Source organism: Gadus macrocephalus, chromosome 15, assembly GCF_031168955.1.
Source record: "Gadus macrocephalus chromosome 15, ASM3116895v1".
Taxonomy (NCBI): Eukaryota; Metazoa; Chordata; class Actinopteri; order Gadiformes; family Gadidae; genus Gadus; species Gadus macrocephalus.
In genome coordinates, this window is record NC_082396.1 from 1,835,632 (window position 1) to 1,855,968 (window position 20,337).

The 20,337-nt window shown below is 42.1% G+C and overlaps 3 protein-coding genes across 5 annotated transcripts; 2 read left to right on the top strand and 1 right to left on the bottom strand.

Annotated features, from left to right (window-relative positions):
- Positions 1-1,873: 1,873 nt before the first annotated feature.
- On the top strand, positions 1,874-3,325 carry atoh7 (atonal bHLH transcription factor 7). Its single transcript, XM_060073213.1, has 2 exons — positions 1,874-2,513; positions 2,598-3,325. The coding sequence occupies exon 1, from the start codon at positions 2,079-2,081 to the stop codon at positions 2,502-2,504; it is 426 nt and encodes a 141-aa protein (XP_059929196.1). The 5' UTR covers positions 1,874-2,078; the 3' UTR covers positions 2,505-2,513; positions 2,598-3,325.
- A 2,061-nt stretch (positions 3,326-5,386) lies between these two features.
- pkd2l1 (polycystic kidney disease 2-like 1) lies at positions 5,387-12,902 on the top strand. Of its 2 annotated transcripts, XM_060072501.1 has the most exons (15): positions 5,387-5,753; positions 6,067-6,180; positions 7,121-7,248; positions 7,365-7,618; positions 7,771-7,995; positions 8,101-8,329; positions 8,448-8,618; positions 8,722-8,903; positions 9,001-9,121; positions 9,209-9,307; positions 9,391-9,512; positions 9,602-9,719; positions 9,823-9,953; positions 10,139-10,232; positions 10,335-12,902. In XM_060072501.1, exons 1-14 carry the CDS (start codon positions 5,474-5,476, stop codon positions 10,227-10,229), a joined length of 2,265 nt encoding a protein of 754 aa, XP_059928484.1. In that variant the 5' UTR covers positions 5,387-5,473; the 3' UTR covers positions 10,230-10,232; positions 10,335-12,902. The 2 variants fall into 2 exon arrangements, with proteins under 2 accessions (XP_059928484.1, XP_059928483.1); XM_060072500.1 differs by having other exon boundaries at positions 10,139-12,902.
- tial1 (TIA1 cytotoxic granule-associated RNA binding protein-like 1) lies at positions 11,530-19,157 on the bottom strand. Of its 2 annotated transcripts, XM_060072516.1 has the most exons (12): positions 18,997-19,157; positions 18,429-18,525; positions 17,728-17,826; positions 17,578-17,632; positions 17,309-17,396; positions 15,300-15,375; positions 14,925-15,033; positions 14,585-14,680; positions 14,390-14,474; positions 14,055-14,178; positions 13,642-13,910; positions 11,530-13,417 (listed from the first exon to the last, which is right to left on the bottom strand). In XM_060072516.1, exons 1-12 carry the CDS (start codon positions 19,023-19,025, stop codon positions 13,297-13,299), a joined length of 1,248 nt encoding a protein of 415 aa, XP_059928499.1. In that variant the 5' UTR covers positions 19,026-19,157; the 3' UTR covers positions 11,530-13,296. The 2 variants fall into 2 exon arrangements, 1 of the variants encoding a protein (XP_059928499.1); XR_009529173.1 differs by lacking the exons at positions 11,530-13,417; positions 13,642-13,910 and having other exon boundaries at positions 14,390-14,680; positions 15,268-15,375; positions 18,997-19,155.
- Between the last annotated feature and the right edge of the window lie 1,180 nt (positions 19,158-20,337).

A 20,337-nucleotide genomic window follows, 5' to 3' on the forward strand; every position in this document is an offset into this window, starting at 1 on the left:
GGGCTTTCGGGGAGTTATCCGGGTTTATCTTGATATTTGACACCGTCGGAGCAGACTGGTCTCTGCTCTGCCGTGCCATATGGCTCCGGACAGAGGAGGGTGCTATGGCTCAGAGCAGCCAATCAGGGGCGGGCCAGTGAAGGAGGCAGGGCGAGGTTTCAGGGCCCCGGTCGTGTCTGGGACGAGGCCCCCGCAGACAGGACAAGCAGCAGCTGGCCCACCACACCGATCTGTAATCAATGAACCAAATGGGAGATGGGATTATATGCCTAATTGCACAGCTAACCAGTCAATCTCAAAACGAGCAGACAGCTTCAGCTTGTGTCCATGACCCAGTAGTGAAGGGCTGGCATTATCCAAGGCCTCTGGTGGTGATTAAACATTCATAACCAGTAAAGGTGGCCCCTGGAGAGCTCTTGGTTTAAAGGGGTTGTCACAACGACATGAGAGCCACTGTCTTGTGGCGTTTATTAGTTCTTAAACATGCGATAGCGTCAAGCATGAAAGAAGGAAACTGGGATTTTAGTTCAATAACTCCAATAGTAATTAAAGACTTTATGAGAACAACACTGTATAGTCTAATAGAAAACATACAATTACTTTTTGATTTGAGACAAGGATGCGCGGGGGTGCCGGTGAAACCATTTCTTTTCCTGCAGCAGATGGAAAGGACAGACAGACCATTTGTTCTGTCTTTTCCATTTTCTCGGACCAGTAGGCAAATCAATTATTTATTTCCCATGTGCTCCCCAGAACACGAAGTACACTAATGCATACCACATACTGTGAGTTATCACTACAAAACACTGATCAAGTGCCCTGCTATTGGTGGGGCTGCCGAGGGCATCTCTAAGGATCACACTTATTACCTGTATTCAGGCCTGCTTTCATCGGAAATGACACGCGTCAAATAATCATATAAGCTGTGTAACATCTTGTCTCCCATATTGGGTAAAATCCTTAATCCACTTTGGTGAAGACAGCCTTTTAAAGCCCTCAGGTTATGGACCACACTTGCACCCATGTTGCCTCAGGCTAATCTCAGATTACCAGTGTTTTACTGACAGATCGTCGCCATGGGAAGGTACGTGGGTCTTCCTTGGTGGTTGATGGAGAATTGGAGTGCGTTATGATAAGTAAGATAAGTAAAAAATACAATAACTAAAATATCAATATATTAATATTTCAATATATCGAGATATATACATATATATATTTAGTCTATATAGTCTGTGTACTAAATTTGTCGAATTTTTTAATGCTCATAAATATAAACACACATTTAGATAATTCTTATATATATTAATGTTCAACTATATGATGACGTCCTTTAGTTTGCTGGTAACATTTGCAGGGGTTAAGACGTCATAGCAACCAGATGGCAGACTTTCAATGTTTGTACCACATGGCTCTCAGTGAAGCCGAGTCCTGATAGACCCGCCCACCATAATTGGAATTTCATTAAGGGTTTGTTTGTGTGTGTGTGTGTGTGTGTGTGTGTGTGTGTGTGTGTGTGTGTGTGTGTGTGTGTGTGTGTGTGTGTGTGTGTGTGTGTGTGTGTGTGTGTGTGTGTGTGTGTGGGGTGCGGTTGTGAGGGTGGGGTTGTGTTAAGGGGCGGGGTCTACACCTGCCACCACCTGTTAATCCGGCCCCATGTCTTATAAAAGCAGCCCGACTCCACAGTCCCCAGCATCACAGAGCGCTCGGACCTCCAGCACAGCCCCATCATCAGGACCTCCACGTGTCTGACCTCCAGCACAGCCCCAGTATCAGGACCTCCACGTGTCTGACCTCCAGCACAGCCCCAGTATCAGGACCTCCACGTGTCTGTCCTCCAGCACAGCCCCAGTATCAGGACCTCCACGTGTCTGTCCTCCAGCACAGCCCCAGTATCAGGACCTCCACGTGTCTGTCCTCCAGCACCAAGCGCTGCCCGAGGGAGGAGAGAAGTGCACGAGAAACCGAGAGGGCTTCACCGAGAGGGGGAGATTTGCAACTTTGGACGTTTTTTCGAGAAGTGGACGCATTTCCTAATTTTCCGCAGTTTTGGGAAAGCAAACGCCTGACGGAAGAGCACCATGAAGTCCCGGCTGGCCAGCTGCAGCGACTCCGGCTCCGAGATGGACTGCAGCAGTCCGGAGAAGTTCCAGACGGTGACGCGGCGGCGGATGGCCGCCAACGCCCGGGAGAGGAAGCGGATGGAGGGCCTGAACACGGCCTTCGACTGCCTGCGCAAGGTGGTGCCCCAGTGGGGCCAGGACAAGACGCTGTCCAAGTACGAGACCCTCCAGATGGCCCTCAGCTACATCATGGCCCTCAGCCGCATCCTGACGGACCCCCGGAGGCAGCAGCCCGCCCACACCACCCAGTGGCTGGACCTGCAGCTGGACTGTGTTCAGGGCGAGGCCTACCCGTGCCTGATGGGGTACGAGGCGCCCGCGGAGCCGGAGTACACGCAGACCTCCTTCCCCTATCAGTTTGACGGCTACCAGGCTCAGAGCTGAGACTACCAGGTTTGGTCTTAAGACTTCCAGAGTCAAAGCTGAGACTACCAGGTTTGGTCTTAAGACTTCCAGAGTCTAAGCTGAGACTACCAGGTTTGGTCTTAAGACTTCCAGAGTCAAAGCTGAGACTACCTGGTTCAGGCTCAGGACTACCAGGCTCAAAGCTGAGACTACCTGGTTCAGGCTCAGGACTACCAGGCTCAAAGCTGGGACTACCAGTTTCAGGCTTCAGGCTACCTGGGTCAAAGCACGACTACTTGGTTTCAAACATACGACTTTCCTTGATCAGTAAGATTATGATTAATCATGGTTTTAGATGTAGGTGATTGTGTAATCAAATTATGTAATTGACTTGCATAATGACACAGGCCTTTCCTCCAGTTAAGGAGTAAGTAAATACATTTGTATTACGTTATATTTATTAATAACTTATTGTATTTTTTATGTCTATCAATTAAGTGTATTTTGTGTTATATGTTTGATTTAGATTTTTGCAGCCCAGTAATCTTGAATCTTTTTTGTTCAAGCATGTGGAAGTTTTAAGGGAATTGTTTCAATGAAAAATTGTGAAGGAATAATTAGATTGTGTAACATAAATGTTGTACCTTTACATATTGTATTTTTTATCAAATATTTTGATATGGCCCCAAAATGCTGTGCAATCTGCCAATAACCACTGTTTAACATTGTTGGTATATTATGTATTTCTAATTGTTTTCAGCCATGATACGGACAAATGTGATTTGTTATTTCTTACATGAAGATTCTTATTTTTTTATGGTTCTTTACCTAAAATAAAATATTTCTTATCAACAAAAGTATTTTGTATTCATTATTCATTATTATCATTATTACAGCAAAACTATTGCTGTTTGGTCAGATTACACAAAAAATAAATATATGTGTTAATATAATTGTATATTTGTAATATCTTTCTATCATAACATCTAACATTTGGAGTTTAAAGTTATCAATACAAATTTCAGCATATGTAACCTGTTTTTGTTAATAGCACAACAATTTTACATGCATCAAATATAATGCAACCTATTTTAATTTAATACATTATTTAATTTCGAAAAAATGTCAATATTTTCACCAATTTGTATTATTTAGTATTTGAATGTGGAGGGTTGTGAAACAGAATTTGTATTGAACAACATCTCTTTTGTTGGATGAGTAGCTGATGGCCCCAGACTGCCATCCTCTGGCACTAAAGCTATCCCTTTGTCGGCGGGCCTGCTCTCTTAGATAAGTCACTGTTACGTCAATCGTGGCGACCAAAATATAAGCACATGCAATGGACTTGAGTTTGTGAGCCAAATTTGACCTTGGATTACACACACACACAACTGTATGAAGGCTAACTGTTATCCTGCTCTTGTCATTTATTTTGGATGGAAGCAGATAGAAGATGGATACTAGATGTTAGTCGTAAAACATGAATACATCGGAATTTAAAATTTGAATAGTGTTACTATCCACCAATTATTGTGCCGATGAGTGGAAAGGGTTATTATGTGAAGGTTCATTCAATGAATGAACCTAGACGGCACATTCATTAAATGAAAAGCAAGCATTGACAAGTGATCGTTGGAAATTTTGAAATGTTGCCATCATGGCACAAGCCACACAGAATTAAGGAAGCATGTATACCAGATCCTGCCACCAATTCAACAGAGGAGCAGAAATGAAACTCCTTTGTGAGCTAATGGCTGTGTCTAATTGCTGTGTTCAGAGCCATCCAGGCATGAACGACCCCAGCGTTACAGAAGCGCTCGCTGCGTTAAGCATACGACATCTATACCCTTCTAATCATAGCCTTGTTCAATCTCAGCTACGCCATACACATTTCATTAGCCTATAATTAATTTGATTAGGTTGGTAACATTAGAATTATTCATTTGATCAATGTCATAGTGTACTCAACTTGTTCGTCTAGAAATAAAGATAGATCCTTTCCGGTCAGCTAACTAATGTATAACTCATATACTAAAATGATAGTTAAGTATTTTTTTGTTATTAGTGACCAAGAGATAACCACATTTTTTGTTTCATATACAAAGCCATACCCAAATGCTTTATGCCTTGTTCGATTTTGTGTATCTGGTCTAATGTAAAGTAAGCGTTTAGTATAAGATGTAAACATCTTAGACTAAGTGCTGGGTCAGAGGGCAGATGAACCCTGACACAGATGGTCATCATAGACTCGTTAAGATGCCTCCATGAATGTTTGGATACAACATAAACACTTTGACAGCAAGCAAGACACCACACAAAAGATGGGCGGTCAAAATTGTGCTATGGTCTCTTGCTGGGAGAACAGTGGCTTTTATACTCTTATAAGCAAGCTGATTCACAAGCCGTCAACAGTTGGCAATGTGAAGTACATTACTGTTTTTCCAGGATTTTTCCGAAAGTAAGTTGTAGATTTGATGAGACGGTGTGAGATTTGAACAAATATATTGTATAAACACATGCAAAAGAATAACTAAGCAAAAACGAAGCAGAATATTGGATTTTGGGTTTGATAAGAAAATTCATTGAATTCAATTCAATTCAATTCAATTCAATTGAATTGAATTCAATTCAATTCAATTTTATTTGTATAGCCCTTAATCACCATTACAGTCTCAAAGGGCTTAACAGGCCAAATATTTGCGACACTCATAGATAGATAGATAGATAGAACCTGCCCGTGTGGTATATTGTATCCAAAGACAATGTTGAAAGTAAGTGTGCGTGTCACAGTGTTTCATAAGAGCGGCTCTGAATCGGACGAGAGGAACCTACATAGGGCCGGCCGCCCCTCCCTCGCAGCGCTGATGTCATCACCCCTTTATGGCGCTTCCAGCAGCAGGTGTACAAAAGCCTCCCGCTCCTCAGCTGGGCTCCATTTGACCACCTCCCATCCCCAGAGAGACCCAGGACGCCCAGAGACGCCCAGAGACGCCCAGAGCGGAGCGACCATGAGGAGCCTGAACAACCGGGCCGAGAGCCACCTCAGCGGGCAGGCGGAGTGCGAGTTGGAGCGCGTGGGGACCGGGGCGTGGGTGAACCAGGGCTACTGCGGCACGCCCCCGCCCCCGCCCAGGGCGGTGAGCGCCATCTACGACCCCCAGCCCCTCTACCCCAGCCTGGGTCCGCTGGAGGGCGCGAGGGGCATGCCGGAGCCGGGACCCCTGAACTCGTTCAAGACCCAGCCAGAGGCCCCCAAGAAGCGGAGGGGCTGTTGCTCCTTCGTCAAAGGTCGGCCGCCTTCTTCGGTATTTCAGAGTACATTTGGGGAATTAAGTGTGAAATTAATCTACGTGAGCTGCGGCCTGACACTTCAAACTTTCAAATTGTACCAAAATTGTAAACCTTTTTAGTCTGACAGACTCAAGCTGAGGGAAATGTGAGGATGTTCCTTTTATAAACATGGGTCTAACTATTCCCTATCCAGAGAATCCATTTTTTTTTAATAAAAAGGATACAAAGGTATAAAATGCATGCATGTTGCATCTTAAACCTCAGCTTACCTTGAGGTTAACGATCGTGATTGACTCCATTTTCTCTGCAGGGCTGTGGGGCACAACTCTGACCGAAGACAACTCCGACAACAGAGAGCAGTTCATGCGGACCACTCTGAGGGAGTTACTGGTTTATCTGGTGTTCCTGGTAGATATATGCCTTCGTAAGTGCACTTTGATTGTACTCACTTATTGTACGCACTTAATGTACGTTGTATTTATTCATAGTACTTGTGTAGCATCCGCAGTAGCTGCTATCACTGCTGTACAGGGAATGGGTTAGCCTAGCCATTGTTAGTACTTGCACTTGGTTCTATGAACATCTTTACTGTTCCGACAGCGATATATTGTTTCACTTCTTGACAAATGTACTTATTGTAAGTCGCTTTGGATAAAAGCATCTGCTAAATGCCCTAAATGTAAATGTAAATAACCCCAATACGCTTGTTTGTAAGGTTTTTTAGGGTTTGCCTGAGAATTCAAATAAAATAGTGAAGTTTAGTATTAAGTATCGAGTCAGTATTAAGGCTGCAAAAATCGTTTATTTTCCATTGTTGACTCATCTACTCAACGCCTTAATCCGAGATGATCGTCTGTCACTGTGATGCAGCGTCATCTGCCCAGGTTGTTACTGTGGTACACCTGTTGACCATGTTGATTTATCATCGCCTGATTGAGGTTGTCCACTGAAAGTCGTCCCCCCCCCCCCCCCCCCCACCCCATTCAGCTTGAGCCATTGTCCGTCTGAACAGCACCAGTGAAAGGAAAAGAGGGCCTGCTCGTTTGCTTTCCACTGATAAGAGCCGTGGCCTGAGCCATTGATGCTTTGTGCCGTTTAGGTTGACATTGTTTGATGAAGCTCTTTGCGTCCAGTCCCATACGTGCACTCTCCAAACCAATTAGTGCCTCTAATCTCAGCCGATCTGACCGCTGTGGCAGGGCAACATAACAGGGGTTGGATGGGGGCTCGCGTGAGTGAGTGTGTGCTCCTGACTCAGCCTTATCTTGGCCCCATTGAATGAGGCAACATTTAAAGATGAGCCTGAGCAAAGCATGATACGGAGCCGCGATCGTGCAAAACAATGTGAGCATGTTGTCTTTCAGTGACGTATGGAATGACCAGCTCAAGCACCTACTATTACACCAAAGCCATGACGGACCTGTTTGTGAGCACAAGCGGCGACGGCGGTGTGGCCTTTCAGTCTATTGACAGCATGAGCGACTTTTGGACCGTGAGTTCCTTGCATCTTCCAAAATACACTGGCATGAATTTAAATCGCCATTTTGTTTCGCCAATCCCGTACATAAACGTGCCCTTCCGAACCCCCTGCTTCTGTTCCTGTGACAGTATGCTAAGGGCCCCTTGTTGGATGGCCTCTACTGGACCAAGTGGTACAACAACCAGCCGCTGGCCAGCGGGGAGAGGTCCTTCATCTACTACGAGAACATGCTGCTGGGGGTGCCGCGAATGCGCCAGATCAAGATCAAGGACAACTCCTGCAAGGTCCACAGCGACTTCCAAGACGAAATCAAGGGCTGCTTCGACGTCTACAACGAGATCAAAGAGGACGACCAGGGCTCTCGAGACATCAACGGCACCGCGTGAGCTGACAGCTAACCGCGCTCCTCTTGTCGTCTTTAAAGTGCATCGCTCATGCAACATTCAGTGTGTTGTAAGATTCTAGCTCCATGTAAGATTCTAGCTCGATGTTGATTGTTTTTATTTTCTGTGATGGACCCTTCTGCCTGATCAGCTGGACGTACCACACAGAGAAGGAGATCAACGGCTCTGCCCACTGGGGGTTGCTCACCTCGTACAGCGGGGCGGGCTTCTACCAGGACCTGAACACCACCAAGGCGGAGAGCGCTGCCGTGGTGGGCGAGCTGAAGGAGAACCTCTGGTTGGACCGAGGCACCAGAGCCGTCTTCGTTGACTTCTCCACTTACAACGCCAACATCAACATGTTCTGCGTCATCAGGTCAACGAGTCAGAGATTATTTGGACTATTTCGCGTTCACTTTCAACTGAAATATTGTTGATATAATGACAATTTTGACAAAAAGGGTTGATTTGTTTTTGGCAGGTTGCTGGTTGAATTCCCAGCTTCTGGTGGCGCTATTCCTTCCTACCAGATAAGGACAGTGAAACTGATCCGCTATATCACCTACTGGGATTACTTCATACTGGGCTGCGAGTGTGTCTTCTGCTTGTTCATCCTCTATTATATTGTAGAGGAGATTCTTGAGTTGCGAATACACAAGTGCTCTTACTTCAAAAGTGTCTGGAACATATTGGACGTCGTTATAATAATGGTGAGTTTTCGAAGGGGCTTGTTTTGGCAAATATTGTCCGTAACTGAAAATTGAAAATATCACATAGTTCACTATAACCTAAATAAACCTCATGATCTCTCTACCTTTCATTTTTCAGCTTGCCATCATTGCGGTGGTGTTCAACGTTTTCCGCACCATCAAAGTAGACAAGCTGCTGGGCAAACTTTTGCAACAACCAGACATCTATGCCGACTTTGAGTTCCTGGCATTCTGGCAAACACAATACAATAATATGAATGCAGTCAACCTGTTCTTCGCTTGGATAAAGGTAAGAACCGACTGAATCGTGTGCAAGACCATCATGTCCATATTCATTCATTAAGAGATAGTGACTGTTCTATAGTTTCTTAATGTTCTGGTCTTCCCTACAGATTTTCAAATACATCAGTTTCAACAAGACGATGACTCAACTGTCCTCGACGCTGGGTCGATGTGCGAAGGACATCCTCGGATTTGCGGTCATGTTCTTTATCGTGTTCTTCGCTTATGCTCAGCTGGGTTACCTTCTCTTTGGGACGGAGGTGGATTCCTTCAGCACCTTCGTCAAGTGCATGTAAGAGCGGTCGAGAGGGGCCGCATGGATAAATACACCAAATATCACATCGGGTTAGTGTTAACATTAGGGTTTACGCGTGTATTGTTGCATTCAGGTTCACACAGCTCAGGATAATCCTCGGCGACTTTGACTACAACGCGATAGAGCGGGCCAACAGGGTGCTTGGTCCCATCTACTTCTTCACCTATGTGTTCTTTGTCTTCTTTGTCCTGCTGGTAAGTTGAACCAGACCCTCCACCAGGCAGTAAAACAAACCTGAGTACGGGGTTCCCTTCCATTCATTCTGCCTATTTGCCTCCTAGAATATGTTTCTGGCCATCATAAATGACACGTATTCTGAGGTGAAGGAGGAGCTCTCATTGCAGAAAGATGATCTTCAGATTACGGACCTCATCAAGCAGGTAACCGCATCGTCACCTTCTGTGAATGTTGAATGAAGCGCAACACCTTCTCTAAGTACAAATGCCCTCTCTTTGTAACGCAGAGCTACATGAAGACATTCATGAAGCTGAAGCTCAAAAAGGAGAAAATATCAGATGTCCACAAAGCACTACGATCAAAATCTGGGGAGATTGAGTTCAAGGATTTCAGAGAAACCCTGAAGGAGTAAGTCATGAAAACCAAGCAAATTTTAAGAGGCAGCTTCAATACTATCACATTGAACCTAACCGTGGAACTACTTCATGTTCTGCAAGGATGGGACATGCCGACCATGAAATCTCTGCAGCCTTCTCTCGGTTCGACTACGATGGTAACCAAGTTCTGGACCAAGAAGAGCAAGAGAGGATGAAGGCCGAATTGGAGGAGAAGAGGGTTTGTACCTGATTCTACGTTCATACATCTCACATGGCGAATGGGATGTCAATTGTACAGGAGAAGTTTCTGTTTGAATCTTTCTTGCTTGCGTGTTGCTCAGGAGGCTCTCAGTGCTGAACTCAACCAGCTCGGGATGGATTACGATAAAGGTTCAGAGGAGGAGACGTCCCTTAACACAGCGCAGAAGGAAACATCAAATCAAACCACAGTGGAGCATAGGGAGATTCAGAGGTGAGATGACCATTATTGAGACTACCCGTAGCATTGTACTTCAATTCAATCATCCAAGACTTGGAATGCATTATGTGAATATAACCAGACCCATTAGCACCCTCTAAAGGAATGAAAGTCTTGGTTGCTCTTAATGTGCTATGAACCATGCAAGCCAAACTAACAAATCTTTCTCTGGATAAAAGGTTGTCCAGGCAGGTTGTTCAACTGGAAAGCTCTATTGCAGCCATTGTGCCGCAAATTGACATGATTATGAAGAAGCTGGGATTCAAGTAAACGGTAAGGAAATCAATGGGATATGTTCAATATTATGTTATTTGGATTCTTCTTGTATGGATCTGAATTCATAACTTGTATTGTGTGCCTTTTGCCTTTACCCAGGCCAGAACAATGAATTTTACTCAGATGCCAATTTCTCAGCTCAAACAGATAGTTGGATTAAACAGAGAAACCTTACCGGAAGCAGTCCCTTCAGTTCATTATGTATAATAATATGCTCCTCATATGTAACCCAAGTAGAACTTACTGTATATGATTCTCAAATTTGACCTCCCTGTAGGAACATGATGTTCTTTTGAGAAGTATGACATTAACAGTTCTTTGCAACATTTCAATGGTGTTTACCATTTTGCCTTCACTTCAGCTTGTATCTTGGAGCAGGAACACAATTGAACAGTAGTCCAATCAATACTAAAAGGAAATCGAGTGCATTATTTTAAGAACCATATTCAATAGCATAAATCAATATACTTCTATAAAATACTTAAATAGCCTTCCACAAATTACAAGCAAGCATTATGTGCATGTAGGCATTTTAGGTTATAGGTTATATATTAATGCAGTGTGGTAGATTTAAAACAATATTATTATGTGGTTAGCTTGGATTGCTTTTGCTGTCTTTACAATATTCAATATGATGTTCGTTTATTATCTTGCTATTTCCACACCGTAGTACAAAGATTAAATAACTGTATGCTAGGAAAGCTTTAGCTCAAATTGATATCTTACAAATTAATGTAATCAATGTTAATGCTACATTCGCCTTTGTCAATTCACTGTGGCACGGCTATCTCTGAGTATATTATACATACTTGCTAAAAACACATGAATCAATGTACAAGATTTCTAAATGCTTACGATTGTGTTTATTATTCTGGGTATGTAGTGCATGGTTAACTGTTTATGTTTTTGTGATGTGGATAAGTTAGCCAAAATACTAGACTATTTATGCAATGTCTATTTGTAATGAGATAGTCTTGCATTAACTTGAAAACTTTGTCCAAAATCTAAATTCATACGATTTTGTACTACTTCAATTTGAACATACAGGTACGTATATTTTTTGCCTGAGGCAAATCAGCACAATATTCATAATACAATAGCTTTAATGTTTACCCTCTAAAAATTGCACATTTGTATGAATTATTACACGAAAATCTTTCGACTGTATATGTATTGTATATAAATGTGTTATTTTCCCAGTAAGAGAACAGACACATTCTAAAGTGAATTAATAGATTGATGGTGGTATTTTACATTCATATGTGAAGCATTAAATAGAATCAATGTTCATGAATAACATGTTTCAAAAGTTCCTTTATTTTGGATGGTTTATTTGTGTCTTCTGTTTGAATGAAATGTTGCAAGTTATCCAGTAGTGCGATCCAATTCAGCATTTGAATTTCAACTGTCACAAATAAACTTGCTATTACATTCAATTTTTTAAGCATCAGATATATTACATGTCAAACATGCAATTCCAACATAAACATTGTCCATTACCTTGTACTCTCTATAAATGGCACAAATAACTACAATGGGGAAACTTTCGATTTGAAATTCACCTGAAATTGCAATGAACCTAATTATTACAATTTGCACACATTGGCAATTATGGCGTATCCATAAATTATATTGCTAAATTCTATGAATGGAAATTAGATTACCTACATTATGTACATAATCGTCCACTTTTTTAAAGGGTTTATATTTACAAATCCACATGACCATGTTCAGTTGTTGCTTTTTAACACAAAAGGAGCTACTTTTATAAGACTGTACATAATGGCACACAAATTCGAAATGATAGGACACAAATAACAAATTATTATAGCATTCCCAACTGCTATTATAAATGCTTCAGTCTAAAATGCTTCTGGAAGTTTGAACAGCTAAACAATGGTTGAATGTGAATTCAGTTTGAATGAAGGATGACATAAGGTTGAATCATTGAAGAAATTGATTCAAAAAATAAATTAAAGAAAATATGGATTTAGTCCTGGAGAGTTACCTTCGTGAACCATCTTATAATCATGTAAAACACCAAGCAAATTGATATGAAGCATTGTTTTTTCCTTTATATTGATAAAGGGGATAAATCATGACGTCAATCACAATGGCTAGTTTACAGATTATTGTTCGAAATTAGTTCTTCTGTGTATATAAAAAAAACAGATTTAAAAAGGGAGCCTTTACAATTTTCTGTGAAGGGAATCAATGTCACAGGAATAAACTACCATTTTAGATCCAAGGACAAACACGGGAGACAAATCCCAGAAAGAGTTCAAATCATTATCTGTACAAAAGGTTTTTGGTTTGGGAGAAAAACAGATGGGAGTTTAAGCTATTTACATAGTATGCATACACCTCACATATTCTGGCCATGACCTATGAGATAGAGGCAAAATCTACTTTTGGAATTTGAACACGCAGGTAGGTATATTGTGTTTAAACCTGCGTTGTTGAATTTCCTTTCTTCTTCCTTTCTGGCTCCTCTTTGAGTGAACACAGATCATCTGGTTGTCTGTCCCTGGACCAAGTGCCAACATTAAAAGGTGTTTCCACATTTAAGCCTTCATATCATCTCGGGTAAAAAAAAAAGCGTTGAATACTCGAACACTTAATTATTACACAATATATATTTATATATAAATGACCTGAAACTACGGGTGTTTTAAAGTGTAATTAATCCTTATCTGAAATCCCCGCTAAGCGATTGTCAAAGCCCAAATGTATCTTGTTGGTTTAGAGGCATTGAAGAATTTTTAACCAAAATGTAACCAAGAGATAATCTTAAAAAGCATGGAGAAAATGATTACGCAATGTACACCTTAAATAACCGGGAGGTGGCTTCTTGTGTTGTCGTTTTGTACAGCGATACCATGTATGCGTGTGTGTTCGGGTGGATTCTTATTATAAAGCAAATTAACTCCTGATCTGCTGTTTTACAGTAACAACAAACATTACTCTAAAGCCTTTGAGACTAGGGCTCCCTAAACGTCGTCCCTATAGCACCAGTGTCAGGAGGTTCCCCTCAGAGCGTGGACGGTGTGGTGGGGGGAGCTCACTGCGTCTGGTAGCCCGCCATGCTGAAGTTGGCCAGGTTGGCCAGGTCCACCGGGCCCGGCTGGCTCTGGGACGGGCCTGAGCCGAAACCTCCCACCCAGGCCGGGGACAGGGCTTGCCTGGAGCGGCAGGGACGGGCAGATTCAGACAGTTACAGAGTTATCGTGAAACGCATCCTATCATCATGTAATCCTAGTTCAAACGTAATCCAAACAGGTGGGTTTAGATTGAATGTAAGAGAAAGAGGTCTCGTAACGAGCACAGGAAATATATACGATTCGCAATTATGACTTATTTATTTAATAGTCTATGCAAGGTCATTCGATAAACACCAAGGGCTTACTCCACTCCGAAGCCCTGCTGGTTCCACGTCTGGCCGTACATGCCGTAGGAAGGGACCGGCCATCCGTTGGATGTGTACTGTCCATACTGCTGCTGCTGCTGCTGCTGCTGCTGCTGCTGCTGCTGCTGCTGCTGCTGCTGCTGCTGCTGTTGATGCTGCTGATGATGCTGTTGATGATGCTGTTGATGCTGTTGCTGCTGCTGTTGCTGCTGGGGCTGCTGTGGGCTTCCATACAGCTGGTTCCACTGCCCCCACTGGCCAAACTCCACCTGGGGGGGGAGACACAGCATCGGTGGACTTCAATAAAAAAAAATCTATTACGTTTCTTAACCTGTGACTCTTTCTACTGCGTCTCGGGAGATTTTGTCTGTATTGACTAAAGACCAGTCCTCAGAACTAAACATCCCGTCTACCTGTTGTGGACTTTTGGCCATGTCGGGGGACTCCTTGCCCCAGTAGCATTTGACGAGATGTCCCTCGATGGTCGTGCAGTTCACCGAGACAATGGCGTGGGCGGCGCTCTCATGAGAGGAGAACCTTTGAGAACAAACGGTGGTGGGGTTCAGTGTTTTCACCTCATCTACTTCAGGCTATCTATGAATCCGGGGTTATAATCAAACAGAGTACTTGTTTAATACAGGGTAGATGCCCATGAAATAGAACCCCGGTACGGGTGAGCTATTGATTGCTGGCAATTGTAAACATTGTGCTGACATCTAGAGGCTATTTTGTGCACTGGAGGCCGTACCTAATGAAGGAATATCCTTTCTCAGGAAAGACTCTGATCTCCATGATTTGCCCGAATGGTGAGAAGGTCTGTCGCACGAGGTGCTCTGAAAGATTCAACATCAATTAGTGTCACAAGCGGTTCGGCAACCTATAGATATATATTGGCAACTTTACGTCACGCAAAGTGTTTCAAGCGGGGACTGCGGGCGGTTGCCTGTGAGCGCTGACTGGATGCCTCCACAGTACACCGTGCAGTTCTGCGGACTGGACTGGCTCATAACATCCTCGAACCTCAGCTGCTTCGACCCGTCTGCAATGCAAAGAAAAACACCCATTGGGAAAAAAAAAACTCTATGACAAAGACCAAACCATCTTCTTAACCTCGAAATGTAAGCCCACAGTGCAGGATTCAAACGCTGATCTTTCATTTGTACGCCATTTCCAGTATTAATTTGGATGTTTTGTATAGTAATGAACCAGGGTGCCATCGGGTGCCATCGGGTGCCATCGGGTGCCATCGGGTGACCCCGCTGCGGCCTGGAGGGACGACTTACTGTCTGGGGTGCTCTTGGGGGCTGGTGGCTTGCGCGTTGCCCAGTTGGTTCTGATCTGGCGCCCTCCCAGCCACTGCCCTCCCATTTGACCGATGGCGTTTTCTGCATCCTAGAATTTAAAATCAAAGCTAGTTCCACTACATCTATGTACGGCATTGTAACGTTTTAAAAGCCACCATTGCTATTCCTATCTTTCTTATGTCACAATGAGAACATTACTTGTTATTATTTGAGCAAATTAACTCATAAACTAAATCTATTATTCAACATGCCCTTTAATTTGAAATATGTTAAATGTTTTAATATATATTGTAGAATGCAAAAAGCAGAAAAGAGAAATAACCTTTGTGTTGCGTTCTTGCCCTGGAGCCTTACCAGTTTGTTGTAGAAGGACACAAATCCATACCCCTTTGATTTGCCTGTCGTCATGTCCTTCACAACACGCGCGTCACTGGAAGCAAACAGCAAAACAATGTCAGCACGCTTCATTGGAAAGACTTTCTCTTCAAAGAGGAGCCACGCAAACACACTGAACAGTAACTCCTCTACATGTTCCTACATCGTAACTGTACGTTGACTATTTTAGCCCTGGACTGACCACTGGTGTGCAAGACTAACATCAGAGCAACACTTATAAAAGACCAACAAGAGAACAGAGTACAATTACATGCAGCCTACACTGTTGGTTCAACATGTGTTCTGTATGTTGTCCTAAGGATTCCCTGGTCAACAGAGCACCACCGCCTTGGTCAACTTTCACACTAGTAGACTATTGAATTCAATTCACAAAAAGGAATACGTTGTAAGGTTTACCATGCATTCTTAAAATCTGCTGTTGGTGCTCGTCCTAAAAATAGAAATATATAAAAAATATATATCAAAGAGAAAAAAGGAATTAAACGGCATACATGGCCTGTTAACAGATTTCTTTATTTTTCCTGGTCAATTCTTTACCACCAATATGGAGTTTGGGGGAGCTGCAAATTTTGAGAAATTGACAATTTCAGAATTTTTGTGGAGGAGCAATGCACTACAAACAGTACTATGCAAATCAAAATGAGACAGGTCATACATAAATTTAGAGTGTTATAGTTAATCTAGACTAGGTCATGTTAATAGACAGCATCTACAATAAAGACATATGGAAAATAGAATAGAGGAAAAAAAACTACATCTGAGTCTCCGAGTGCACAGTTCCTTGCTGTTAGCTTCAAGCTCCTTTCCAATCCTATGAGCATTTCTGTAAAATAACCAGAGTGCTATTACTTCACTGAGATCCACAACTGCAGGTAAGGTGAAAGCTTTTCAGGTTCATGAAAAGATCGAATTTTGTTGACAATCAAGACAAGTTACTTACCACAACCTAAATATCTTCAAGAAAAACCTTGACATTTCAAATCCAAATAATTCCATATTTACATCAAAAAATTTGTATCTATATAATGACTGATATTAATGTTAAGATAATCGCTAATCAAATTAGGTTATGCATTTGAAAATGTATGGTAACTACATACACGAGTGTAATATAGCACATACCAGATGTGTAATTTTATACATGCATAGTCCTATTAATCTTGACATTAAAGGTGCTGTAGAAATATTTAAAGCTTTATCATTTTAGTGTAATTTTTTTTTGGAAATGCCACAGACATCATCTGTCATCAGGTATAATAAGCTATTATTCTCACGGCCCCTGCCTCTGAAAGCCATTTAAATTTCAAGCCACGTCCAGCAAATTTCTGACCAATCAGGGCATTCCTTCCCTGAATGCCGGATCCATCTTCCCTGTCAATCCCAGGTCCAAGTATTTTTGGGTTGTGTAGTTTCAAAATATTGCTCTTGTGCTCTTTTCTGTGCTTTATCACTTAAAAACGGATGAATCTATCTAACCTACAGCACCTTTAAGCACCTCTAACAATTAGAAAAAAAGATATTCATTGACAAGTCAATCGGGATAAACACCTGAAAGACTTTCGATCTTCCAAAAAATTTGGAAAAACCAAAGAAAAAACCCTCTTTACATTATCTGTGAATAATGTATACATACAATTAAACTAGCTTGGCTACAACTACAATTGATCAATTAGCACTGTGAGTGAAACAAAATTTTCTCCCACGTCACCAACCCGGACATCATTATTTATCTAATTGGTAATTAGTAAGTAGTGATGCAATATGATTGCAAATTTAATACAATTAAAATGCAGACTCTGATAGTTAAGGCAGGGAGAGTGTTGGTTGAAACCAGGCCACAGGTGTAAAGAATCATAATGGTAAAGCATCACGTCAAAGTCAAAAAGAAGAGAGGGCAGTTTCTAGCAGCCTGTGAAAAGAAATGCTGTTCACTATGCAAACAGAGAGCAAACTTTGACAAAACTTACGAGATTTTCCCGAAAGGTGTAAAAGCAGCTTTGACATCATCTGTTGTAATCTCAGGGCTCAAATCACCCACAAAAACATGGAAGTGATCTGGAAAATAATAATCACAACAGTGTAAAAACGTTCAATTTCTGGTAAACAAAGAGCCATCCAGCTAAAGCCTTGGGTGACCTTGGGTGTCTTGAAAGGCGCCTCTAAATTAAATGTATTATTATTGTTATTATTATTATTAAAGCCATCTAGCAAGAGAAGGTTTAAGGTAAATACTTACTGGACGTGTCTTTCTTTTGGGTACTTGGAGTGGTGGCCCAATTCACTTTAACCTCCTATAATCAAAAAATTACGTTGTTTACAGAAATCAAGCATTGCACTAAAGGAAGGAAGGACCTTTTAGATTAAACCTCGGGACAAAATGACATACCTTTCCCAATATCTTCCTTCCATTCATGGCTGCTAGGGCTGCAGCAGCATTTCTGTGCTCGAAAAACTCCACAAAGCAATATGGGTCATTGCTCGTATGCTGTTGGAGGAAACTAAGCTGTAAAAACTGTTCTCCTGAAAATCCACATCCTTTTAAAGCTATTGCTTTAATAGATGTGTGCATATTTGGTGTTAGTGTAGTTTTATATATTTTCTGTTGCACTTATTATTTGATTATTGTGTGATTCATAAATTTCCCCATAAATAGGATCAGTGAGAATGTGGCAGTTTTAGTTAATATTGGATAATTTAAATATTGTAGTGAAAACAATATAGAAAACAAAGCACACCTGGGCTGTTACATGCCTGTCATACAAAGAGTAAATAATGAGACTGACGGCCACCACAGATAAGTTAATGAACCCAAGATGTTTTGAGAATCTCAGAATAACCGCCTACTTATTTGATGCAAAATGACAAACAGAAAATACGAGAAGAGGACAAGTTCAGAACCCAAAACATGTTTTACAAACTGTTATTAAATCTTTAACAATATCAGTTAATCAAGTCAATACGTATCTGATAGAACATATTCAAGGTGTATTTGAGGGGTTTTGACAGATGGCATATCAGGTTTATATTCCGATTGTAATGATCTTTATATTACAGCCGGACATTTGGTACTCAAAGTATAAGACTTACCTCAGTGATCATTTTGCAACTTTTACAAGTACCTATCTGGGAAAATAGCTCCAGAATCAAAACTTCTGTCACATCTTTAGAGAGGTTACCAACATACCTGGGGAAACACAAGGTTAAACATTGCAGGCGATTAAAGCATTAGAAGTGTCTCATCTTAATGTGATTGAACTCGTGTTTAACCAACACAACCCACTTAAACATGTGTTTATCGCCAGCTCTGGGAGGCGTCTCTATTGACTCAGACAAGAGCTCAATAAATAGCCCTAGCTTAAGACAATGATTTAGCAATTAACCAAACACTTAGCGGGGTATCTCAGTGTAGTCTAGCGGATAACGCACACCAAACAAGGTCAGCACCAAAGCTAAATACATGTTCATTAGACACCAATCGCAATACAGCTCACCACGTTGTAATAATCCCCCTGTTGTATTTGTAACTGTTTAAACGTGGAGCTAAACCTCCACCACCAACACTTCGCTAGCTAGCAGATTATGGTGCATCGTTAAATGGCCAAGCAAACATTATAAACTCGACATGCATCGGACAGAGCTACCCGCAGTGACTTACAGGGTTTTGGGGTAGCTATCGTCCTCCATTGTCACCAATACAACCTTTGTAAGACCGTTATTAACTATCTACAATGCCAAAGTTATGCGTGACTAAAACAACCAGCTAATAGCTTAGCGGCTAGCGGACGGGCGATATCGGAGCACGTCACCACACGTCAGCACACGTCACATAGGGGCTGGTAGTATTTTTCGATTTACAAATGTGATCTTTGTGAATCCTTTTGTCAGTACTGAATACATGACAGTTAGGAGAGGTGAGCAAGGTCTCCAGTCTATGTGAACTTCTATTAATTCGCCGTTTATATATGTTTAGGGATTCCCAAATGCATATGCAGATACCCTACTGGGTGGCAGGAAACTCCCATTGAATGAAGTTGATGAAGTTGACTCTGAAATCGGGACATTTTACCGATTTGAACCATACATTCAACTACGTAAACCAATTAGACCGTGATAACTTGTTGAGATACTGCTACTTATCAGAACCTACAGCCTTCACACCCTTGCTATAGGATATACTCCTATCCAGGAACTGCTGCTGAACTTCCAGGAGGTCAGGTAATAGATCCATGGGTCACGGTCCAGCTCCAGCCCAATGCCTTCCATGACCATCAGATGTATATGAGCCAGGGCCTGGTGTTGGAACTTCCTGGGTTTCTCTCTCGAGGCTGGTTTGATGCTGCTTCTGGCCTTGTCGTCCCTCTCCAGGGTCCAGCTAAAGTGCTATTCGTCATTGCCCTATGTAGAGAGCTGGAGGCCACATTCCAAATGGACGATGAAATGAAGGGGTTGGATTTATCCAATATCAGTAGGCCTATTTACATGTAAACTTTGACGGGTCTACACATGGAGCTGACATGAGATATGCGAAAGTGTCCTGACGGTTGTCAAACCAAATGTGGTGGGGAGAATCATGTTTCTGCTTTTCTTACTGATCGGGATATACATCGATTGGTACATTGTCTTCACAAGTCAAATGTATAAAGTATTAATAACGTTCATGTTACAATATACACTATGCCATAACTCAATAGGAGGACAGAGACTGGGTATGTTTGTGAAGGATCCAAATTATGCCATATTGCAATCATTACACAAAATCAGTTATCAATCCACAATTGATCCCCCCCCCCCCCCCCCCCTAATCAAGCTACACATTAACTGACGGTGGAACAATCTAGTTAATACCAGATCATGCACTGAACAGTCAACAGCATGAGTTGACTGCATACCATCGTATCTGCTAGCCGCGAGTGGGCGGACAACTGTAAGTGGGCGGGGCTTATATACACAAGTGGGAGGGACTTGTTAATTCCCACGTTTGATTTGTCAACTAGCG